General features: G+C 41.2%; 1 protein-coding gene across 4 annotated transcripts in view; it reads right to left on the bottom strand.

The window, feature by feature from the left end:
- Positions 1 to 905: 905 nt before the first annotated feature.
- gsk3ba (glycogen synthase kinase 3 beta, genome duplicate a) overlaps positions 906 to 26,222 on the bottom strand; it is a 33,304-nt gene continuing 7,987 nt past the window's right edge. Inside the window, exons 1-11 of one of the 4 annotated variants that reach the window (XM_046053785.1) lie at positions 18,816 to 18,937; positions 18,628 to 18,688; positions 14,539 to 14,622; positions 8,504 to 8,614; positions 6,781 to 6,911; positions 5,568 to 5,674; positions 5,226 to 5,323; positions 4,987 to 5,094; positions 3,856 to 4,042; positions 2,701 to 2,799; positions 906 to 2,554 (exon numbers count right to left, since the gene is read on the bottom strand). In XM_046053785.1, coding sequence (XP_045909741.1) covers positions 2,484 to 2,554; positions 2,701 to 2,799; positions 3,856 to 4,042; positions 4,987 to 5,094; positions 5,226 to 5,323; positions 5,568 to 5,674; positions 6,781 to 6,911; positions 8,504 to 8,614; positions 14,539 to 14,622; positions 18,628 to 18,654 — 1,023 coding nt within the window. In that variant the 5' untranslated portion in view covers positions 18,655 to 18,688; positions 18,816 to 18,937 and the 3' untranslated portion in view covers positions 906 to 2,483. Of the gene's footprint in view, positions 2,555 to 2,700; positions 2,800 to 3,855; positions 4,043 to 4,986; positions 5,095 to 5,225; positions 5,324 to 5,567; positions 5,675 to 6,780; positions 6,912 to 8,503; positions 8,615 to 14,538; positions 14,623 to 18,627; positions 18,938 to 23,253; positions 23,448 to 26,222 lie in introns of those variants that run through there. The other 3 variants (XM_046053782.1, XM_046053783.1, XM_046053784.1) reach the window with 3 other exon arrangements.

Genomic DNA, 26,222 nt, shown 5'->3' with positions numbered 1-26,222 from the left:
AAAATATCCAGAGAGTAGAAGAGAGACAGAATACCAGACTGCCTCTGAGGATGGCTCATCACAACTACATCTTAGTTTGGCTTTGGTAACAGAACCAACACTGCGAGTAATACAGAAACTACTGTATATATACAGTATATGAGACCTTTTTTGAACCCCTGCTGTCATCCATAACACCTGCCCGCACCCACTTCATGCCCCGGAGTCCGTGCCAGGACTGTGATGTGCATGTGTGTCCAAGCACAAAACATCTGTTAAAATAAACACATCTACTGTATCTTCAGTTAAGGAAAATATCCTTACAATTAGCATTGTCTGTGTATTACAGTTAAGTGTGCAATGAAAGAGGAAAAAGAGGTGCGGGCGGAGGGGACTGATAATCAAGTGGAAGAGTGTGGATGTGTGTGTGCATGTGTTTTAGGATAGCAGGACATTCAACAGCACCAAAGGGAGAGTCACAATATCAGGATGGGAGGGGGGTGACAGCAGGGTGATAGGGGAGGGGGAGGCGAAGGTGTATGAAAGCAAAGGCACTCCAAACTATAGTTACACTATACATGACTAGTTCTTGTTACAATAATACAGCTGTCATCTACTGTACTGTACAGGTAAGACTGAACATATGGCTGGATAAAGCTGATCATCATCTACAATATCCATAAACAACATCAGTTTTGCCCTGATTCTGTTTTTTTTGTTTGTTTTTTAAAAATCTTTTTCATTTCTTCCCCTACCCTTTGTCATCTTTGTTTTTGCTCATAAACAGTACATGGGTCTGCATATATACATACCTTGAACACAACATGGAAAAAATAATCAACATAACAACATAAAAAAAACATACAAGTCAGAATTTTGGTGAGGAGCATTTATACTGTATATACAAATTCTGCTTTTTTCTTTTATTTCTTTCTTCTTTTTTTTATGTAGTGAGTATTCTCTGTAAATAAGACGCTTTGACAGACTGTACCGAGTGGCTCTATGTGCGGCAGGTGGAGGAGAAAGAACGCTAGGCTAACGCTTCAGTCAGTGGTCACTACACAGGAGACAGTCGGCGGTGAGCCAGAGACCGCTGCTGAGGCTTCCCAAGGAGCAGAGGAAAGAAAAGTGTTAAGAAACATCTTGAATTCTTCACAGAGACTGAGAGAAAGAGGAAGGGCCAGATAGGGCAAGATGTTTGTCTAGACACTGCACTGTCACTGTCACAGACAGAGTCGGTACAAAGACAGGGAATTTTAGAGCAATGCCCTAAATCCATCTACAGCCTTAATACAGACAACACAGTAGAACAGGAAAGTGACTGCTGGAATCTAACCACACTCCAGCAACAGAAACAAAACACCATCTTATCTAAATCTATTTTCTTTAGACAGCAGCAAATATTGCCGCTGCTCAGCCAGATATGAGCTCACCATAAATGATTTCTGAACCATTGTAGTTAATATACATATATCTATATATACTTTTATACATAAGGAAAAGTAATATATAAACTGTGTATGTACGCATGTTTGTTTTGTATTTGTATGTATATATTTTACAAGCACACAGGACCAGATACATGTCACATCCATCGTACATGGCAATCCAAAAACATCTGCCCAGGAGTACAAAACAAAAAGTTAAAAACAAGGTAGAGTAAAACAGCTCGCTAACCATTTAAAAAACAATCCCAGGACACGAAACAAAAACAACCTGTCCAAACGTTATGCCTGCAAGTGGACTGCTTCTTTCCACATACATCAGGATCATCATGCATCCGCGTGTGTGTATGTGTGTGTGAGGATGTGGGTGTGTGTTTGTTTATGAGTGTGTATGTGTGTATACCCGTGAGCGAGCCTCATGCCTTGTCTGCGGAAGTGGAGGTGAGAAGTGAGAGGGCGGGGTGACCCCACAGGTGATCCTAACCATACTCAGGCCATGCACTACAGGTGGAACCAAAGGGGGGTGGGGCATCTGCCAGGGGACACAGGGGTCAGGGGTCAAAGGGTGAGAATGCAGAAAAATGGGACAATGTGGAGTAGGACAAAAGGGGAAGACTGGATAGGGTGAGGGTCAAGGGGAACAGCTTAGGACTTTTTCTACAGATTGTCCTCTTACAAACATTAGCAGGCTAGCATTGTGTATACATGTACAGTGTACTTTTATAAATAGTACAGTCGACAACACCTCTGGCCCTGCACTTTGCTTCCCCGTTGAAAGGGAACGGGGAGATGTCTTTAACGGAGGATGGAGTAGAGTTCAAACAGCTGGATGAGGGGCCAAGTGAGGGATCAAAGAGGCTGACTCGGGATGCTTGGTTTGTGGTTGTGGCACGGGGCTGATGGCTAGCTGTTGAACCCGGACCGCGTCAGCATCGCTCTGCTGCTGTCAGAGAGGAGAGCAGGGCAGAGCAGAGCCGAGCGGAGCTCACCCCCTGGCCGGGGCAATGGAGAGGCCGTCGGCTGGGGCTGAGACCGGGGCAGGGCGGGTGGTCTGTGGACTCAGGAGGTGGAGTTGGAGGCCGAGGCAGAGGCGGTGGTGGTGCTGGGACCTCGCTCTGTGCTGCTGCCATCTACGGACAGGAAGGGGAGAGAATAATTTAGAGTCCAAGAATTACTTATGTAAAGTTTGTTAGGAGATTGGTAGATAACGGTAGATAAGTCACAACCAGTACTTCCAACAGATAAATAGAGCTTCACGGTACATAAAAGTGGTAACCTGTGGTCGCAGAGGCGTTGGTAGGGGTAGAGGCGGCGGCCTGGCTGCGTGCATGGGCAGGGATGAGTATGGATGCCAAAGAGGGATTACTGGATAACTCTGAAAGAGAAAGAACAACCGTTACACCAGGTCATGTTTTCACAAGGTTTCCTGGATAGACTGCAGACAGAGATCACGATACAATACACGTCAGCCACCAATGGAAACTTCCCATAGGTGATATGTACTGATGAGAGGAATATTTTGTGAAGTGAAGAGGCAATAATGCTAAATGGAGGCAAGAAAATGTGTTGAAAAAACACCTAAGTTCTACTTACTTGTAAATACTTTATAACGTGTGAACCAGTAGAGTATGTAATACTCAGTTAAAGAGTATAAAAGGTAGCATTTCACCGATTCATAGTAAAGACTGAGGCAAACAGCAAAAGCTCCGTCACTGGTGTTGAAACTGTTATTTGTTTTAGAACGTAAACAGATACTGATACCCGTATTTTTTCCCAATACTAATATGCTTGGACTGATTTTGAGCTAAAACTATTAGTTCATTATACGGTTAGTCAGTGGAAAGAATTTGGTTTGATTATCAATTCATTTTTAAGCTAAAATATGAAAAAATCTGGCTACAGCTTCAGTTTTGGTTCTATATGTTAATATTTGGTGTTTACTTAGTCTCCTATAATAATTAACAGAAAATAACATTACTAAAATAATAAATAAGTTTTGAGCTTTTCGTAAGACAAAAGAAGACTTGGACTCTTGATGGATATTTCACTTTTTTCACATACATAGATTTCATAACCAAAATAATCGATAACGACAATAGTCAATAGTTGCAGACCTAGACAGATTGTCACACAATTAAAAACATTATTCTTACGACAAATCATTTAGATATATATTTTGACACTTTAGGAGTTTCACATAGATGGAAGATGATGTGACAGGCTGTTGTGTTTTTCAAGGCCAGTAAATATGTGTATATATTGGTAAACTGAAGGAATCATTTTCAAACTCAAGAGCACTCAGAGACTGCACACTCCCAAGCCTGCACAAAAAGTTTTTAATAAAATTTCAGAGCACGCTTCTTCTTTTATTTTTATTTTTTGCCTCCGAGCACATGTTAATGATTTCTGTTTTGAGTGTGTGTGTGCATACCCTGGGTGGTGAAATTGAAGAGGGAGGGCTTCTCTCTCCCGTTGGGCAGTTTGACGTTGGGATCACGCAGCTCATCAAAGAAGGAGTGTGCACAGGCCTCTAGAGGGGTGAGACGGGCCGTGGGCGTGTACTCCAGGAGGCGAGAGCACAGGGCGATGGCCTCCGGAGGCGTGCGCGGCCGGAACACCTGACACAAAGGACGGCGTCAACAGTGAACACATGGAGTCAGTTCTGAAGTGTTGGCAAACAAACGAGGACAATCCAATGTTTTTTAACACACATGCACACACACATAAATGAGCTTGTGCATTCCAAATTATCTTCAGTGTATTTAATAAAACCTACTCTGTGATGAATGAATGAATGTCTGACTGCTGCAGGAGTGGACTGTAGTACTGGCTGAATGTAGTTGCGGGGAGCGACCACAGCAGGGCGCCAGAGAGGCCATTAGCAGGACCTGCTGTAGCCTGCTGAATGGAAGACTATTCTCCAATGCAAGAGCTGTGGGTGGGACTGCTGAGGGGAAGTCTGGAGGAGAAAATTTCCCTTTTTTTCCCCCACCCGTTTTATTTTGACTACAACTTAAAACATGCACCAAGATGAGAGCATGAAGTGGAGAACTACTGTGACAGTTTTTTAAAGACAATTTGTACTGTCGATATCAGACTGGTGGATAAAGCAGCGCAAAGTAAGGACTGACCGAGCGGAACAGACTTTGGTCAGTTTGTGGTTCAAGACACTGTGCTGTGACTGAGATGACACAGATTCAAGATACTCAATAAACCCTAGAAGCATGTTAAATCTGCTCTGTTTAATCTGCTAAATAAATGTAAAGTAATGTAATGTATTCGTTTAAAAACACATGCTACTGCTGCTATTAAAGGGTGCTACAAATTGAAAAAAAAAAAAGAGGTGAGTTTTATGACAATTGTGTGAGGTTGACTGTTTAGCCTGTAATTTCCTATCCTTTTTTGTCATTCTTGATAGGGTCTAAAAAGTTCAGATTAGGCTATTCAGGCCTCATGCAGCCCTGCTGGGTGGATGTGATGAGGTTGGGTGGCTGTGAAGTGGCATGTTGGCAACACAAGCATGAAGAGAAAAGATGTTGAAGTAGTAAAAGGGCTCCTGTACCTGTTGACTCACCTTAGTCCATGGGTGTGCCTTGATCTGGGGGAATTTGAACTCAGTGTAGTTGGGGTTCATCTCACGGATCTGCTCTCGGGTTGGGGTGCCGAGAACCTGGGTAGAACAGTACAGATTTGTGGCAATGTTATGATTTTAACTTAAACTCCTATTAGCATTTGGAAAAACTGACCACTTAGTGTCATATACGAAGACTTTCACACCCTGTGGGTTACCCCAGTCATTACCTTGATAATTTCAACCAACTGATCCACTCCACTGTCACCGGGGAAGATTGGCTGGCCTAACAACAGCTCTGCCAGCACGCAGCCGGCTGACCACACATCTAAAACGGAAAAGGAAGATCACCAAAATGAAAAAAGAAGTCGGATACATGCAAAAGAGGGGCAGAAATTACCATAATCCACTTGTGCTACAAAGGAATAGTCTGGATGAGCAGCAAACAATACAGAATATCCCCTAATATTCAATTTACGTGACAAATGGATCATATGTAACATATAATAAATTCAACATATGTGCTGAGGTTAAACTTATTAAGGGTTTAAGGGTTAAATGGTGACTTCTACCTATGCTGGAAGTGTAGTCAGTGGCACCAAAGATGAGCTCAGGGGCTCGATAGTAGCGAGAGCAGATGTAGGACACATTAGGCTCCCCACGGACCAGCTGCTTAGCACTGCACACAAAATCAAAGCACACAGTCATTATCATCACCACACTGCGGCATTTTGGCCAAAAACAGGAAAATGTGAAATTAATGCTAGGGATGCACCGAAATGAAAATTCTTGGCCGAACAAGTACATACATTTATGCCATGTTTTTTTACCATTGCATAAATTAAAATGTCAAAATGTGCTTTTTACTCAGTGTGTCCCACTGGATTTGGAGAGACTATGATGGGTGGGTGTGTCCATTTACTTTTAATGGACACATGTAATATGTTTTATACTTTCTGTGGATATAATCCAATTAATCTTATTTCCATACTGTATAGACACCTTATTTTGAAAAATGGACGTTGTCACGTGTATCCTCACGCTAAATTCATCAAGTCCGACCCAATATGAAAAATGTTGTAGGTGGTTCTCGTGTCGCGAAACATGAAGACTTCACAGCCTCTCTTCAGGTAGAACTCTCATACTGCAACACTTGTCTTTGTAAAGAGAGAAAATGACAGGATAAAGTCGCTCACCTGCCTGTCAGCTCGCACTGCGGGTCTGTTTCAGTTACCATAAAGGCTTGAATACGTGTGCACTCCAAATTTTTTTGCTATTTTCAGCCGATTAATTTCTGTGGCCGAACATTCGGTGCATCCCTACCTAATGCAAAGCTTCGTGATTAGGATTTAGCACTAGGATGACACATTGGGATGAACACTTTACAGTCTCCACGTGTCTCATCTGAAGGACCATTTAAAGGGAGAGTTTGACATTTTTGGAAAAATTTACGTTCTTGCTTAAAGTTAAATGAGAAGACAGATACCACTCTCATGCCTATATGCTAAATAGGAAACCACAACCAGGAGATGAGTGGCTTAGCTTAGCATAAAGACTGAAAACAGCTAGCCTGGCTCTGTCTAAAAGGAAAAGAACCAGCTCACAAACATATTATATATTCTTTGTTTAATCCATAAAAGCAAAACAGCTGCTGACCGTAGCTCCATATTCTCGGCAAGACATGGATGAGCGTATTTCCCAAAATGCAAAACTATTCCTTGAACTGGCAGGAAGACCCAGAACACTGCCGTCGAAACTTGACAAAACCTGGTTTCTGCGTCTCACCTGCCAAAGTCACAGAGCTTGAGCACGGCGGTCTCTGGATCCAGCAGCAGATTCTGGGGCTTTATGTCCCGATGACAGATCCCAAACGAATGGATGTAGGCCAGACTCCTGAACAGCTGGTACATGTACAACTACGCGAAGAAAAACACAGGTTACGACTACACGAGCAGCAAGCTCAGCTTTCATTGCAGGGTTTTAACTCTGGAAAGAACCACTCAAGAATCAATTATCTTATCAGCAAATGTTTAGACTACAGCGGCTCACATTGCCTCTTCAAACTCCTGAACCTTGCTGACAACCGGCCTTGTAGGGATAAAATGAAACACACTTCAGCAACTGCAAGGCCTGTTTCTCTTCTTAGATTCAATTAGAAACCGGGTGATTTTGATGGATGGTACGTGGGGATGTATGTATACAAAAACTCATTTGCCTCTTTTAAACCATCATATAATTTAAAATAAAAGCAAGCAACATTCTTCATACAGCTCAGTTCTGCTTTACAGCATCTCAACCACGGTCATTATTTTCTTGCAGGATGACTAAAACTGCTTCTCTGTGTTAATATGCTGAGCCAATATGTGCAAGGGTCTTCTCATCCCACACTTCCTGGGCTAATGAATATTTATATTGGTGCATAGTAGTTCAAAAGGTAACTGAGTGCTTCTTCTGCTCTGTGGGACTAATCAACTGGAGGTGTTTTTTCAATTATTTCACTGAGATATGAGAGTCATTTGGGCTGAGGAGTCTGTAATGAGTTTTTTTGCCTTTGCAAATTATTCTCATGTTCGTTTCACATTTCTGTCTTGAAAAGTGACAACTGATCTGTGCGTGTAGTGTAAGCACAAGTCAATACCCCCCTATGTACCCAGAAGCAGAAGCCTAGTGATAATGAGAGGATAAAGTCATGTTATGTTGTAGCTCTTTTAGTTTATAGGTGCAGGCGTTTTTAGCAAATAAAAGCTGATAGCAGGTCTCCGAGGAACTTTGGTAGATTTTGAAATTTGGATTTAGAAAACAAACATAGTATGGAATGTGTGGTACGTTTATGGAAGCTTTAGGTTCATACCTTAATAAAATGAATGATTATACTCTCTGTACTTCATCCAAGAATATACAGGTGCGAGTCCTGTACAGTGTCTGGGGAGATAAAGTCACTGAAACGACCCCGTGTACCTCACATTCAACACTAGATGCTCATGCTTTCTAAATCAGAATACTTCCTGCACCTTCAAATCCACTGAGTCTCTAGTGAGATCCGTTATCAGACAGCTAAAAAAAAATAATAATAATAATTGCTGAAATACTGAGAGAAAATTATAGAGATAAAAATTTATATTTTCACTAGACAATGACGCAAACATTATAAACCTTTGTTTATTATATACTTTGGTTACTTTCAATATACTGTAATTTACACTTTAGCATACTTTTTACTCTTTTATTTAAATATTTAAAGACTGATCTTACTTTAGAGTAAATAAATCATTAGAAAAATCAGACAAAATAACATTTTGTTGAACCAAAAGTTCAAGAGGGTCCAGACATTTTTATGGCACCCTACTGAGATTGTGTGGATGCTCTATAAAGTTGAGCGCACCACTTCTTGTGATGACACACACACACACACACACACACACACACACACACACACACACACACACACACACACACACACACACACACACACACACACACACACACACACACACACACACTTCTGTACCTTAACATAAACCATGGGCAGAGTCTGTTTGGCTCGGCTGTAGTGTCTGGCCACTCTGTAGACAGTCTCAGGGACATAATCCAGAACCAAATTCAGATACACTTCATCTTTCTGTTGGAGAGAAGCAAATACAAGAAAACAGAGGTCACATACAAAACAATATTATTAAAAAAATGATTATTGTTTGCAATGTCAAGCAAAATTTACCCCTACAAGACACTGAGCATGACTAGAAAATCCCTGCAATTCCCAACAATACAAATCCTACAAAAGAAATTAAATAAAAATCTCATTCATGGCCTGCAAATGCACACACCCATGCACCAGCTGCCCAGTATGTCAATTTATTTTGGAGAATGTTTTCTTCCCATCCCTTCCTCTTCCCTCTCTGTGTCTGTCGTTTCTCTCCTGAGCTGTGACGAGGAAGAGGCTGTTTGTGAGCTGATGTAACTGGATGTTCTTTCGCAATCTAACTGGGGATCCATTGTACAGGACTCTTTCCCAGAGGGCAGGAAACGCACAGCCATGCGTCATGACATAGACTGTATGGTCATGATGGCCTGTACTCCAAGAGTGGCCACAGACAATGATGTCATTTCCTGGTTGGACGAGGCCTTTGTTGGAGGTCGGGGTTGTGCGCACTCAACTCTGGAGCAACTCTGACCCTGACAGGATGCTGTGTCTGAGGCTTCTCCACCCAATTATTCTAGGACTTCCTTTTTCCTTTGATTCTGAACATAGTTTAACAAGCACTGAGTCACCGGGTATTTATTGTGAGTCAATTGTTTGAGACCTGTAAGTCACGAAGTCGCAGCTCACAGTGAAACTGAAAAGGTTTGTCAATATTTTTACATACAAAGCATCTTCACAGATGAACTCACTCACATACTCATTTGTGTATTCACACTTAGCCTGTCTGTCCCTGATGGTTTGTTAAGAGGAACAGCCGAGCCTTCAGATGACACACTTTGGCCTGCTTAAGAGGTTGGGTGATGGGACAGCAACAGGCTGAATCTAGGGACATTATGGTTTTAGAAGGCTGATTTAATCACCATTTAATCACTAGAACAAGTTTCTCTATACATTTCCCTCATCAGCATTCAGATTCAGATTTTACCGTCTATCCACAAACCAATAATAGTTCAGTCCATCTAACTAATATAATAATAATAATAGTAGTAAGTAATGCATTTGTTGGGGACTAATTTCAGTGTTGGATGAATACAGACAGTAATTATTTAACAGCAGGACACTGTATGTGGAATTGATTTGAATGAACTGCAGTGGACATGTTCTTACATGTCAACCAGTGCCCTTATTGATTTCATTTTCAGACAACGACGGAGCTCTATGGCACGGATGATAAGCTGTATGAGGATTTGGATACACAGGCAATACTTGTTGATTTCCTGACAGTAGGAAAATCTAAAATATTGCCAACCTTAAGGTGTCAAACATAACCTGCACAAATCTCGTAACACAGCTCACCTACAGTGCTTTATTGTGGCTATCACACATGGGTATTTGTTCTGTTTAAGTGATTTTTAATAAATTAATGTTTAATGCTTAATGTTTCAAAGGATAGCACTAGAGAGCTGGACATCACCAGCGGGGAAATTAACAACCAGTGCCACATGTAATAGTGTCACTGACTAGTACTGTTGACTAGCGTCCAACCATTAAACACACACCTGTGGGACATATTGCCTTGGAGTAAAATGTCAGGGCTTCAGTTAATTTAATTATTCTCTCCCCATTTCCTCCTCTCCCCATCTGTTAGCAATAGTCAGCAGCTTAGCCTGGTGGAAAGAGCTTCTTCCTGCATGTCTGCTTTGCACAGTGAGTGAGCTAGGCCCGCAAAGAGCTCCCAGACAGACTGCTTGGTACACTTCTGTCAGCTCAATGCCCTGCTTTGTACTGACTGCTCTCTCCCGCTCACACTCAATCAGACACATACACAGGGCCGGGCAGACAGCCTAACACGAGCAGGTTCAGATATCAATGACGTTGAGCAGCATTTCCCGGACAGCTCTCAGACATTGGTAGCTTCGTTTACACATTGACTGTTATTGGCACCACCTCCCCCCGACACTCTTTCTCTGTGTGCCTTTCTCCTCCAGCCATGTGCGTTTCTCCGCTAGCAAAACTCCCATTGATAACATCTGTGACGACTAGAAGACCCACTCCGCCTCCTGCTAGCACAACTAAAGCTATATTTAGCTTAGCAACAGCAATGACTCACTTCCTGCCTCACTACAAAGCCACTTCCTTGGCTTGCTCCCAAATGGTTAGCCAAGCGGAAATCTGATTGGTTCCTTGCTCACACCCGACTGAATAACTCAGACTCTAATTTGCTGAGATAAACGCTTGCACCTGAACAACTGGCTCAGCTGTCTTAACAACAATCACCACGCTACGGTGTGTAAAAGACGGGGACTGATGGAATCTGGGCAGTATGTAATATACAGCATGCATGTCAGTTTCCACAATCTTATATTAGCATGTGGGTTTGTGATTCCTGGTCATGTGCCCTTTGCCAAGTATGGCAATCATACTGGACACATAACACAAGTTAGCACTTGACATCATGCACATGTGAATCCATATGATTTACACAACAGTCAGTGTTAATAAATCTGTGAAATCATAGACACAGAAAGAGGTAGAGGGCCATACAGTGTGTGAAGAGTGAATTATCCATTCTTTGACACACACTAATGAAGACAGTTGCAACTCGGCACTACAGATCTAAGAATAAGTCTACAAGTATGTGCAGGGGCCACATCCAGATACCGGGCATTAGCATTACCATAAACTCTCGCTGGCAAATCCTGTGTGTGTGTGTTGGAATAGAGGCCATTAGAGAGCTACACTGGGATGGTGAGGGCCCAGGGCAATAATAAGCTGTGGGCCCATCCAACCACCTTTACCCCTACTGTCGTCTTCAAGTGACCATAATGTAAAATGCAACAAGCAGACTACACATGGACGTTCAGTATTTATGCCTTGAGCCCCAGAAACCAACCAGTACAACTAGTCTGGAATACTTTTCTGCCCCAGGCAGGATACAGTGTGAGGTACTGAGTTAACATAGCTTTATATGCACCACCTAAAGACAATATCAACTGAAAAGATTTAAGGCTAGATTTTAACAGGGCGTTAGAGCCTGTATAATTTCAGTTTATATAATGCTTTAGTGGTTCATGTTGTCAAACAGATTAGCTATTATCAATCAAATTACCACAAAGGGGGCATGAGGCAGTTGTCCACTTTGCCTGGTTGGTTATCCACCCTAAGCATCAGAGCATCAGAGGATGAAACATTAAAATACAAAGACGTGTCGGTTCTGCTCAAAGCAGCTCAGGCAGTTCCTCCCTCCACTCAAGGATGGATCACCAACAACACAAAGCATGCAGCTGTCTCTCACCACATACCTACAGGGTGAAAGCCCCAAGTAGTGTTTGTCCATTATTTGTACATGCTGTATAATCGCCAACAGTAAGGTGCAATATAGTATCATTAATGCTTTTGCCTTAATCTTTCAGTCCTGTGACAAAATCTAGTTTTAAGAGCTTTTATTATATTGCACTTTATATTGTTACATATTCCTAAATAAGAGGGTGTAGTTGATCAAATTACCACACAAGTCATTACCAGGCACATGCAGGGAACCTGGGGTCAGGCAGAATTATTCCAGCATAGGAGGACTGGTTGGTTTCTGGGTCTCTTCGCAAATAATTAAGCTTCCAATTGTAGTAATTGTAGGTGAGACAGGCGGGGGTCAACAGGGGCGCAACAACATCCGCTAGTAGGTTAATGCTGTCATGTCTCCAGTGGTTTATGAATGTTGTAATTCATATTGGTGAACTAAAAAGCACTCTGGCAAGATTATTAATCCATGTGTTTTTGCATGTTGGGGAAAAAAGTGAAGTCACTACAAGCAAGCGTGTTCTTTTCTGTGCACACAGATGGACACAGATGAGATTTTGAGAAGCAACCACAGTGGAGGTAACTACATATTGTGGTAAAAGTCAAACCTCTATTTACATACCTGCCTACGCTGTTTGGATCTGTGGCCTTCTGTTTAAACAGTACTATACAAGTGTCTAAAGAGTAAACGCAAAAGCACACTATGTATGCCAGCAGTTACATAAGATTACCTGAGCACGTGCTGCCTTAACCCTGCACAGACCCTCCAATTAAGACACCAACAGCACACCTGACCTGACTTTATCTTATCTTTGTCTCACCCTCTGCTTTTAAACACGTCTGCCATCTATCCATCAACTTGTATGCAACTCGCCATCCATCCACTAACCTCCCTATCCAGGCCGACATTATCTTTTATGATTTAGTGATCTATTCTACTAGCCCTCCCCCCTCTCTTTTCTCACTCTGGGCTCTATGGGAGGTAAATCCCCATACCAACAACATGGTACCAGTGTCCATAATTAGCCCAGAGTGATAAGGTAAGCGGGGAAGGGGAGGAGGGAGAAGAAATGGATATGAAAAGGAGCACGGCGTAAATGGGGAAGCAACAACAGACACAAACAAAAGTTGTGGATTATCATAATAACTTATTTCTGTGGTTGCAAAAGTCAAGTTGGGAATGTGTAGGGTCATTTCTGTGACACGTCACGGCTGTCAGTGTATCAGTATACCAAGAATTCGCTGTGATTCCCAGAGCTCAGTGAGCACATGGCACATGAGGCAAAGGGTGGTAAGTGGGTGGAGCCTACTGCATGGAGGCGAGGTCTCGGGTGACTCTATAATTAACAGATACCCTCTAGTCTGGCAAATAGATGCCCCCTATCCATCTCTCAGTCGTCTCTACTCCCACCAACCCTCACCTCTCCCCCATAATCCCCCCACAGCTTTCCTTGGCCTCAATAGGTGTGCAACATGGATGCATTCCTGACTGCAGTGTCATGAGTATAGTCCCAACAGCGTGTGTGTGTGTGTGTGTGTGCGCGCGAGGTTCACTTGTGTCTATATTTGACACATGGACCTTTGCCTGCTTGTCAGCTAGTTGAATGACATAGTGCAGCCTTGTAGTCTCCAGGGGAACTCCAATGGTGGGCAGACACAGACAGCAAGACGTCCCTGTCACAATGTACTGTGCTAATGAATTTATTATGGCCAAACAGGCCAAGAGGAAGACAAATGATGGGAGGTGGTGCAGCTGACAGGCAGCGAGTTCAAAAGGCAACACAGGCAACATCAAAAACTAAAAGTCCCAGGAAAACAAAAGACAGACTATGGCTAAATTACTTTGTTAGATACTGTGTTTATTCATAGTGATTACAATAAGTACTGAAGATGTTTAGAAAGCTAAATTATTTTACTCTTTTGATTGAAGCGCAAAATCATTTAAACACACAGTAAGTCCCGGGAACCTTAAGGCGCTCTTGAAGATGAAAAAGCGAGTACTAAAAAGAAATATTCTTTAGGCACTCGTATGCAGGGCAAGAAGAGATTTATCTTTTCTGCCTCCTTTCGGGCATTCAAGAAGAGTTGCTTGAATGTAACAGCTGTTTAAACTGTAATATGCCAAATAATTGATTAATTGTTCCGATTTGGCAATATACAGAGGAGAAGACAATGAATTTCCATCCCACTTTTTATTGTGAGCCAACTAAATGGAGGTGGAGCGGGTTGTCCACTGTTCAATTCTGTCACTGTCATTACTTTAAAGGATGAAATAATGTGCACTTCCAGTGAAATGTCTGTATTGTGTACTAGATGTAAAATATCTGTCTATCACTGCCCTGATAAAAACACTGTGAATTCAAGGTCTGTGTTTTAAACAACAAAATATGCACATTTAAATAAAGACATTTAATAAACCCTTTCGCTTGTTCTGCATTAAGAGTGCTGTTTCATTTCAGCCAAAATTCAACAAGGGAATGCCCAAACTCTAATGTCCTACTTGTTGAGACTAAAATTGCAGTGTGGCATCAAGCACAATGAATTATGCAGACAAACCCTCAGACAAGCGGATGAAGAATAAAAAGGAGCACACTAAGCCAACTGACCTTGTCTCCACTGGAGTAGAAGAAATAGCGCAGGCGGACTATGTTGCAGTGGTCCAACTTCCTCATGATCTGCAGCTCACGGTTCTGAACAAAACAAAAACATGAATGACACATTACATTTTGTTTCAAGTCACATCTACGTTTCATGCTCATGGTTAAAGACTTGAATCTGTGGATCTTTTGGAGACCTTGAAAGCTTTCTGTTGCTCCAACATGACAACAGTTTCCTCAAAGTGTTATTTACCGGACTAAAAGTTAGACATGTCACTAGCATGGTTTAATGCATGCAGTATGGCCATACAGACTAGCACTTAAAAAACACTTAATATCTTAAGATAGAAAACAAATATGCCCCTAATCATCTCTCGAAATAATCATCTTGTTGTCAGCCACATCATTGTCACAAGCTCAATGTGCCAGTTTGTCAGGAATCAAGATTTGAGAAAATTGGATTTGGTAGCAGCAAAAGAATGCTAATAAACAGGAAAAAAATGGGCATTCATTCTTCATGGATGGATAAATGCCACAGGCAAAAACATGACGACACAATCTTGTTTTGCGCGGCATGTTGCCTGTTTCCATGAAAGCCATAAATAATTACAGAGAAAGGGCCCTGGAAAGCAAGAAGAGATCGCAACACAGACCTACAGCAGAAAGATTAATTGTTAAAGTAAGAATTGTCTTGGGTCCCGTACTGTGACGAACCGCAGGCTTTCACAAGGCCACTAGAACAAAATGTAAGCACTGAACCCTGGTAGAGCACACCATCTAAATTCATATACAGTGTGTCCATGCAGAAAATGGTTGTGTATATGAACACTCTCAAGGGTGGGCAAGAATTCAAGCATTATAATAAGCTTTAACAGCTCCATTATAGTTCACATTTCCTCCCGTTTCTCCAGTTTCCCTCCTCGCCCTATTCACAGTGCTTTGTGTTGACTTGATCTAAAGTGCCTGTGTAACATTCACAGAGTGTGGTCACAATCCAGGAAATAAGGCAGAATACAGGGACAAAAGGTAAAATCAGACAGTGGCAGAAGAGTGAAGCCATTACATAATAATCTTTTGTTAACTTTTGTTTTTTAAGTCATGAGCAGCATGAATAGTAGAATATGGTTATTTTTTATGATTGATTGTTGAACAATAGCCATATAGAGCACCTATACTGACAGTAATGACTACTTAATAGTCTGAATGAGTTTTATTACAGAAAGTCAGGTTTCAATCTGGATGTGGGATGTAGAAACTCAATGGAGTGCAGAATATTAATAATGAATCTAACCAAAATGTAATCAGCGTACAGCCTACATTTAGTGAGACAGAGTGACTAACCAGCAGACTAGTTCGCTGACTAATTCCCTAGTTGGCAGACGGAATACCAAACTAATTGGCTGACAAAATGATCAAATGAACAGGCCCCTGCATGACTATCTGACTAATAATCTTACTGACTAACCGTCTTGCCTCTCACCAACAGCTCAACCAGGCACACTGTGTGGGTTTCTGGGTGAAGTTGGTAGAGCTCTTGTGGGACATGCGATTAACTGGTCGCAGCCTGATGCGCCATCTGACCTGCATTTTGTGTAAACTCCCACACAATTCCTCCGGTATCTGAACAAATAATATAGACTGAACATGGAAAATACAAATCATTATAGAGTAAAATTGTTTTAGAATCAGTACATACGTTATATGCATAATTATGTGGTGCTTCAACTAACAAATATCTTCATTATTGTTTAACCTGACAATTACTTTATTGATGAATTATTTTGGAGCTGAAATGACCAGTTGCTTAAGTAATAATTACGTAATTGTTTGAAAAAAAAAAAAACAAAAAAAACAAAAAAAACATTCCTTTATTCCAGCCTATAAACTGTGAGTATGTGTTGTTTTTCTTTGTCTTATGAGATAATAAACAGAATATCTTTAGGTTTTGGATTTATTTTTCATTAGTATCTGGCGTTTTATAGATGCCAAAATAGAAACAATTAAATCGACAAAATAATAGGCAGATTAACAGAAACTGAAATACAGTCCAAGGTGATGTCTTCAAAATGCGTGTTCTATCTAACCAGCAGTCTAAAACCCAAGGTGATGGTGTAATGGAGAAGACACATGCCTTTGGTGTGAGAGACCTGGGTTCGTTTCCCACCGTTGTGTCCCTGAGCAAGACACTTAACCCCTAGTTGCTCCTGAGGTGTGCAACCTCTGACATGTATAGCGTAATTGGGCTGACGCTTTGGATAAAAGCGGCAGCCCAATTACTCAGTCAGCTGATCGGTAGACTGTTGGCTAATGAGATCCCCCGTTATGTGGGTCAGGACCATGCTGGCTGGCGCAGGGAGATATGCTGCTGTCCCTTCCACACTTTTCTGCCACTTTGAGGATTAAATCCCTGCTCATTCATTTTTTAACAGAGCAGAATGAGCTGTCTGTCCTCTAAAACAAGACCTCATCATCTCAGCAGCAGCGCATCTTGTAGCTCAATAGCCTGGTATAGTCGATTTCACTTACAGGAAAACACAAATGGTTCCCACAGTACTCCCACTGCCTTTCCACCCATTACACAACTACTACCAACCTTTCTTATACAGTCTACGCTACCAACACACACACACACACACACACACACACACACACACACCCTTCATCATAAAGTGACATAGCGTGCGGGTCACAGACCAGCCATTGAACCATCGTGCACTGCAGGCAATGCCCCCATCCTCTTGTAGTGGCTCGGTGGAAGAGTTTTAGGGTGTGTCTGTGTGTGTTGTTATGTGTGAGAAAAATTGTACCATATGGAGGAGGAGCAGACAGGCTGTTCAGTAAAGCCCCGCCCAGCTCCAGTTATACTGCAGTCATTCCTGCTGACCTGTCATCCTCCAGTGTGTCAGCAGCCCAGCCAGCAGAGGCAGAGAGAGACAGATTGAGAGAAAACGAGAGACAGGACACCTCAAGTGAAGCCTGCTAGAAGTGATACACCTTCATGGTGCTGATACAGTCAAGACAAAACCACACACACACAGTTTTACTGTTCTGTGATAGCTTATGGATGATGAAACGTAAACAGCCCATCTAACTTAAAGGATAAGGCCAGTGTTTGTCTGTATTTTTGCTATCGTCAACAAACAATAATGTGTAAAGCCCTGGTCACAACAGTGCTCACAGAGATAGCTGGTGAAATGCTGTAGGTGGCAAGCTAATGGCTAACGCACTAGCCTGCCGTCTGCCGTGGAGACACATGCTAGAACTAGTCAGTCACAATGAGCTTCTTTCTATTTTCTCTGTACTGACTGTTTACTCCACTCTGGTATCTTTTGGTGTCTTTATCTTTTATTTAATTCAATAAAGATTGAAGGGGAAAAGCTCTCTTGCTAGCTAGCTTTCTGTCAACTAGCATGTTTGATAGCTAAGTCACTCACAGGACAATATTTTCAGACAATTTATTAAAAAGTCACATTCGTACCATGAACCTGTCTCATAGCAGTCTTTTGTTGAGCAGTTAATAATGACAGAAAAGGTTAAATAAAATGGAATAATGACAATTCCTTATAAATCAGCTTTGTAAAGACAGCCTGCTATTGGTGAACGGCACAAATTCACATATCAAATTTACCACATTTGAACTTGACGATAAAGATTCATGCACATTTACAGTATTTCACCCCCAGCAAGCAAATCCACCAATCCCAGCGACTCCATTGGAATGATGTCAGTGCTAGATGTGCGTTTGATTTTGTGTCACTTAGCATGCTCGCCTGGTGGTGCATTAAATCAGTAATTAATTGAGGTAGATGCAACACTTTTTTTAATATAAATATTTCAAGGTACAATAATGCTAAAAAAAATACCCATAATGATGTCCATCCATTTTTATTGCATTATTGTGTCCGCTAGGCACCACTACCACCAGACATACCCTCACTCTGTGTCTGTGTGTGAGAGCATCCATTTTCCAATAGGCTGATATGTGATCCCTATGATGGGAGTGGAAAACAGCCTATCCCATAATGCTCCAGGAGCAAACTGTAAACCAAGGAAGACTTACACATTCATCAGCTGCACCTTAACACAGAGCCTACTCACATGATTACCCTGTTTGACTTTACTCATGTTGAACTTGCATGGTTCTTCTCACCCAGGCTCACTTGATAGATGATCACCAAAATCGGGACAGAAAAAAAAGAAGAAAAGGCTATTGAAGAGGAGGGGGAAGTAACAAGAAGAAAATAAAACAGGTGTTTCGGTATGTTTGTGTTTGGGGGGGAACATACGCTTAATGGCGCGTGCTGAGGCAGGGGGTCTGCTATACAGAGGGTACTGAACACCAAAAGAATAAAACAATAAGCGTGATCCTCAGCTGGACCACTGTTTGAAGATGCAACCTGCTGGCATGATATGCTAACCACGAGCTAACAGGAAGAGCAGGATATGACTTCATCATGGTCAGCACGCAGACGCACCGAATGTTCGGCCACCAAAATTAATCGGCCGAAAATAATTAAAAAAGCACTTCCGGTGTTCGGCCTAATACATCAAAAGACCGAATAACATGTCGGCAATGTAGAAGCATTTTAAAGTGTCCGAGAAAGACACAAAATCTGCCGTTTGCAGACCCTGTTCTGCTGAATTTACTCCTAGCAAATCCACTATCTGTGGCTGACTTCTTAGAAAAGGCACCAAACGGTCTGACCCGCTTTCGGTGTTTCTGTCACTCGTTTGTGAAAAGGCGATTAAGCTAGCCGCACCTAAATTTGGAGTGCACACGTATTCAAGCTTTTATGGTAACTGAAACGGACCAGTGCGAGCTGACAGGCAGGTGAGCGACTTTATCCTGTTCTCTCTTTACAAAGACAAGTGTTGCAGTATGAGAGTCCTACCTGAAGAGAGGCTGTGAAGTCTTCATGTTACGCCATACGAGAACCACATACAACATTATTTATCCAATTGGGTCGTACTTGATGAATTTAGCACGAGTCAACATCCGTTTTTCAAAATAAGGTGTCTATACATTATGGAAATAAGATTAAATGGATTATATTCACAGACAGTATAAAACATATTACATGTGTCTTTTAAAAGTAAATGGACACACCCACCCATCATAGTCTCTCCAAATCCTGTGGGACACACTGAGTAAAAAGCAAAGTTTGACTATTTAATTTATGCAATGGTAAAAAAAAACAAAAAAAACAGGTAAAATAATGTCAATGTACCTCAGTATCTGGCAAATTTTTTACTTATTTTTTAGAAGATTTTTCATTTCGATGCATCCCTAGTTCAGAAGAAACATCTGGCCTCATGCAAGAACCGGCAATACGAATAGATTTGTGTTTAAGTGGCTTGTACAAGTGATTTTGAAAGAAGTTGTGCATTCTCCAATTTCACAGAATTTTAAATGTTCTAATGGTTTGTATATTTCATTACTTCCTATATAAATTACACTAGCCTAACTCTATCATCATTTAAACTGGCTTCTGATATTACTGTATAACGCCACAATATCAATATGAACATCTCAAACTCTGCTTAAATTATGCACCATCTGAAGGTTCATTTGTCTCTGGATATAATAAGGTCAGTTGGAAATGTAATCTTTGGGATGCCTTAGTGCATCAGGTCCTTGGAAGAAAGTGACAGTGTGCTGATACATTAGCAGAGACAGATGAATGGTTGTTGCAGATCAGATTACCACGGGCTGTGCTTCTGCAAATGTGACACATTGATCAAACCATATTCCCTTAATTCCACTGCCAACACTTTTGAAATGGTAGCGTTTTCTTTATGGATCTCCAAAAGTAGGACTTCAATCAAACTCGTAAAGTTCTTTTTACTCTTCAATGTCATTTTCATGAATGAACACTTCCTGACATAACAGGGTAGGTGCGTAACCTTATTGGTATTAATAGGGTGTTAATTATGTTAATTAACACGCATAAATTCTCATTAATGCGTGTTAATTTATGCACAGAAGGCCTTCATCATGTTTATTACACATGTCATTTACACAGTTATCTAAAGTTAGTAACGTTTGCTGAATCTTACGTAGCACACTATGAGCCCACTACACAAAAAAGTCAGATAAGAATACGAAAATGTTCTTGCATGAGGCCAATTGTGTATTTTATGACATATGGTCCACCCCCACACCATTGGGTGGCATCATTTATCTTGTGTGGTTTTGGATAGCGAAGGACTAGCACCTGCTGAAACACTTCCCTGAACCCTCCAAAAGGTTAAACCTACGACACTGAGCTGCTTTATTTAGCTGAACCGGTTGGTTCAGCACAACTATCCCAGGGCGAAAACGCAATGGGTACTGACAAGACACCTGACTAAACTTTGACTGAACTTCAGTGACTCTCACGGGGGATGGGGATGGAGCTCGGCAGTCCCGGAGACAACTGGGGACACCTAGGCTTGTCCTGCAATCCCTTCTCATCCTCTCTTGCTAACACACCCTGATTCTCCTGAGAGAACCAAAGTAGACGTAAAATAATGAGCAAGAGACAATGACTACCCTCTAATCAAGGGACTAACTTTGTCTTACCCATTAAAATCAAGATAGTCCAGATAAACCTACCCTACATACCCAAATGACTTTACCTCTTTATTCAAGGAATGATTTCTTTACACAACGCCACATGCCACAGCATGTATAGCCTAAGCTAGTGTGCAATGCCTGAGATGATTGATACAATTCTAGTGTCTGCACAGTAAATATTAAGCTAACAGCAGCTTTGCTGGAAATATGGTGATTTTTCTGGGGGCACTGCAACAGGTATTTTTTTTACACTTCAGTTTTTGTTAGGGTGAAAGAAACAACATATGCGGAGGGTCGCTCGGATCACGGATACAGAGTATGGACTGGTAGCTGGAGAGATGCCAGTTCACCTCCTGTTTGTGCATGTGCATGTGTGTATTTCAGACCTGAGTGTGTGTATAATATACTAACATTAACAACAGAGTGAAAAAATATGCCTTCTTCTATAGGATTTTGTTACGTTTGAAGAAAGCCACACCAGCTAAGCTAAGCTGTTGGCTGTAGCTTCATATTTACAGTACAGACATCAGAGTGGTATCAATCCTCTCATGTAACACTCAGCAGTGAAACGAGGACGCCTTCTTCCGAAACTGTCAAACTTTTCCTTTAAGGGGCCTCTCACCAATTTCTAATCTCCTCTATGATAATCACAGCTTGTTTAAATGAGCTGAATAGCTGCGTACAACAGAGGCATGGTTGTGTATGTTTTTCTGCGCAACATGGAAAACATTATAGTCACACACATTGTGTTGCATCATCTTAACTGTGCACTTTGGCTGTATATGCTGTGCCTTGTTCTGTAAAAGCCAGGGAATGTGACATAGACACAAGCAACTGAAGTGTGGTGTGCATAGAAGAGATCAATTTAACCCTTGGCATAACATTTAGGGAAATCTTTGGTCTGGCTTTTCTTTCTTCATGCGATTCCTTAAAAACACTGTTGACCGACACACTTTAGATGACAACATTTTTCTGAAAATCCAAAAGGGGAAATCAGCATCCTTTGATCACCATGAACATTTTTAGAAATGCATAGAAAGTGAGATCTAATAGAACCCATTAGGAATTGGATAGTAATTGCTATATACATGTTATTACACTCAGTTGTCAGTGTATTGGGTACAAGTGTATAAAACTAATACAGCCCAACAATCCTGCAATAAAATGTTCAGCTTTTGTTGTTTTAGTGAGTGGTTGATTCAACTTTAGGGCCATTTTGGAGGATGCAGTTTGTTGTGCTGGTGAATTATATTGTGCTCTACTGAGAGGTGTTAGTAATAATTTGTCCCATTGAAATAAATGAGGGTAGGCCAGCCTGCTTAATACAACCTTCACCAAGTTAGGAGTAATTTATGGCTATTGTATTAGACTACATTAGTTCAAGCTATGTGTACCTAATGAATGTATATGTCCTAAATATCAGGCATAATTTTGACACTGGTCCCAATTTGATAACATATTGAGATCATATCCCGTACCAAGACCAATAACATGACTGTTACTGTGCACCCATAACCCTCAACTCTGACAACTTTAAACTTAATGAGAATCTTAACAGCTGTCCTGCAGGCTTGGCAGTCTCGGGTCTTTTATCTGTGTGCTGTGAGCTAGCAGCAGGGACGCTGCCCCCCGCCTGCCGCCACAAAGGGAGCAGAGACAATGTTGCCCAGCCGAGGAACAACAAGCCATCAGTCAAATCTATTCAAAGCACAGGAGGAAGATTCCAGCAGAGCTTGGCTTGGAAGGAAATATGACGTTTTCATGGTGGCAACAGAATTAAAGTTGACAGATGAGTATTCATTGGTTCTTGTTTGTTGGAGAAAACTACCCCCGGCCACACACACACACTTGCTGCAAGAAAATACGCACATTAAAGCAAGGATGTGGCAAAAACGAAACGCTAAGAAGTTTTGCCTTGTCGCAGCTTCTCTGATCTCGCTGTTCTTGTGAAAGATCACTCCATTCATGTCTCTTTCACAGTTCCTCTGTCACATTCATTAATGCCGCAAATCTCTACTTTGTTACACTGTTTTAAAAAAAAAAGGATGACAAGGAGAAAAGAGTGTGCACCATAATTATACATGCTGCTTTTAACTTTCCCTTTGTTTCAAGCAAGAGTTGAGTTAGCTGAACGATACAGTGTGTTTGTGTCTGTGCGCATCTTTTACCTTAAACCTCTTGTCTTGCAGGACCTTCTTGATGGCAACCAGCTCTCCGGAGTCGCAGAGTTTAGCCTGGTAGACAACGCCGAACGAGCCATTACCGATGACCTTAGTGTCCGTGTAGCTCACCTCCTGTGGTCGGTCTGGGCCTTGGCCTGGAGTGGCCACGACTGTTGTTACCTTGCTGCCGTCTTTATCTCCTTAAGAGAGAGAGAGAGCCAAAGACATGCACATGCTCAGAACAAAAGTAGTCATATGCACAAATACAACAGTGTATATCAAGGAGTAGTGTTTACAGGTATGGGAGGGAGAACAAACAGACCTTAGAGATGATGATATAATAGATAAGGTAATGTAAAAAATAATAGTGAAAATTGCCTATTACAATTTCGAAGGCTGCATTTTCAAAATGCTTGTAGTGTCCAACCAACAGGCCCAAACCCATACATATTCAATTTACAATGCAATAAAACAGAAAAGTAGGGATGCATTGAAATGAAAATTCTTGACCGAAGCTGAAACCGAAGATGATGAAAAACTTTCCCCAAATACCTAATAAGGTTTTTTATTTTGCCATTTTTCAGAATCAGAATCAGTTTTATTGCCAGGTATGTGTACACATACGAGGAATTTGACTCAGGATTGTACATTGCTCACGATGTGCTTACTTATACAATAATACAATAACAAAATAATAAAATAATAATAAAATAAAATCAGACAAACTACAGAATAGACAACACTAATATACACACTATGAACAAAACAATATAGACATACATTTTTTACCATTACATGAAATTAAATAGACATGTACACATGTAATTTTTTCCCGATCTTATTTGACTTTATTTTATCCCTTTTATTTTATTGTATTTTACTAATTTTATATAAAATTTTCATGCTCTTATCTTTTTTTTTTTTTTTTGTATTATTCTTTACACTTGTTAAAGCACTTTGTAACTTGTTTTTGAAAAGTGCTCTACAAATAAGGATTATTATTATTATTATTATTAATATGTTTTATACTTTCTGTGAATATAATCCAATTAATCTTATTTCCATACTGTCTAGACACCTTATTTTGAAAACCGGACGTTGTCACATATGTATCCTCGCGCTAAATTTATCAAATCCGACCCAATTTGGTAAATAATGTTGTATGTAGTTCTTGTATCACGTAACATGAAGACTTCACAGCCTCTCTTCAGGTAGGACTCTCACACTGCAACACTTGTCTTTGTAAAGAGAGAAAAAGACAGGATAAAGTCACTCACCTGCCTGTCAGTTTTTTGCCTTTTCTAAGAAGTCAGCCACAGATGGAGTGGATGTGCTAGGAGACAATTCAGCAGAACAGTGTCTGCAAACGGCGATTTTTGTTGGACACTTTAAAATGCTTCCACACTGCCAACATGTCAACGTAATTGTTCGGTAAAATTTATTGCTATTTTCGGCCAATTCATTTTGGTTGCCAAACTTTTGGTGCATCCCCACAGAAAAGCAAAAAAAGTGTCACATTTTAGAGGTTGGAACCAGCTAGGTTTTGTAATTTTTGCTCAAAATTAAATTGTTGATTCATATTTTCTGCACAGTAAAGCAGCTAAATAGAATTCAGCCACCATTCATTTTAATACTTAATTCATTATTTCCTACAGTGACATGTCAAAATGTCTTCAGTAAAAAAAAAATAAAGGGTCTAGGTGCTCATCTCTCTTACTAGTCACTGTCTCACAGAGTCACACTGGAGCATCTAAGGGCGCTTGTTAGAGAAGCCAATATGTGAATTCTGACAGGTTTCGACTGACAGGTTGGCGGTTTGAACGTTGCTGCTGACAAATTTCTTGGCTGAGAGAAACAGAACACCTTCTTTAGCTACATCCAGTTTAACCCCCAGCAGTACTATATCGGTTAACAGCTGTGGTTGTACTGATCAGCTCCCAGCTGACTGACTTCAGTGTGAATCATGGTTGAGCTGAAACAGAGCATTCAAGCTAAAAAAAAAAATAAAAAATTGTCCGTATAAAAAAACAACTGCAACCGCTGAAATGTTTGTAGTGTTTAGATCTACTTTGAGTAGTAGGAAAATTAAATATCTAGAGTACAACAATCACACTGTTATCTGAACAGCTGTAGACAGACACTTGAATCCTGCATTGTGCCTGTTTAAATGCTATAGATTTTTATTTTTACATCAGGAAGCATGGGTGCTTTTATCCAAATCAACCCATCAAATAGGGATTAGCATACAGTAGGCCTAGCTTTCTGAGATTATGCCCACTGGATAAGACTCATTACCTTGGACAGACTCACTAACCGTGGAGTACAAATGGGCCGGTGCAATACGTAAGATTATTATCAGTGAAAAGTCATGAGCTCTTGTATCTGATGCTAATGCACTATAGATCGGAATCTGCTTTCTCATTCCCCTCCTCACTAGCTGGTGAGGAGCTGGCTCTGCTCCCCTGAGGTCACGGCGTGGAGGCTTTCTCCTGTTTAAGTGGGTTCTCACCTTCTGTCTTCAGACTGCCTCCCCCTCCTCCTCCCCAACGAAGTGTCAAGGGGCAAAATTCACATTAGCTGGCAGTAAAAGGACGAGTGTGTCGCGTGCCTGCTCCTTCCATCCAATGTCTGACAGACTTTCAAATTAACCCCAAAACGTACTCGCAACATCTGCGAGTAAAATCCTACCACACCACCTGCTCTCCCCTCTAAATCTACTTAGCAGTCTTATTAGCATATTCCACTTTCACACAAACTGCAGCAGAAAAAGGGTTGGACATGAACCTAACAGAATCTGAAAATTTGTGTTGGATTGGTCCAGTTTTAGGTGAGCTGCTGACACACTCAGCCACAAACACATTTGTCAACAGCTCACAGTGGGTGCAGAATCATGTTGATGGGTGGATTAGTGCTGCTTAATAACCGTGACTGCTCCAGATCATGGCGTTATTCAATGGAAACTTCACTGCCACAGC

This window comes from Micropterus dolomieu, linkage group LG07, assembly GCF_021292245.1.
Source record: "Micropterus dolomieu isolate WLL.071019.BEF.003 ecotype Adirondacks linkage group LG07, ASM2129224v1, whole genome shotgun sequence".
Classification (NCBI taxonomy): domain Eukaryota; kingdom Metazoa; phylum Chordata; class Actinopteri; order Centrarchiformes; family Centrarchidae; genus Micropterus; species Micropterus dolomieu.
The sequence above is the reverse complement of the archived record's forward strand: the minus strand, read 5'-3'. Positions and strand labels throughout refer to the sequence as shown.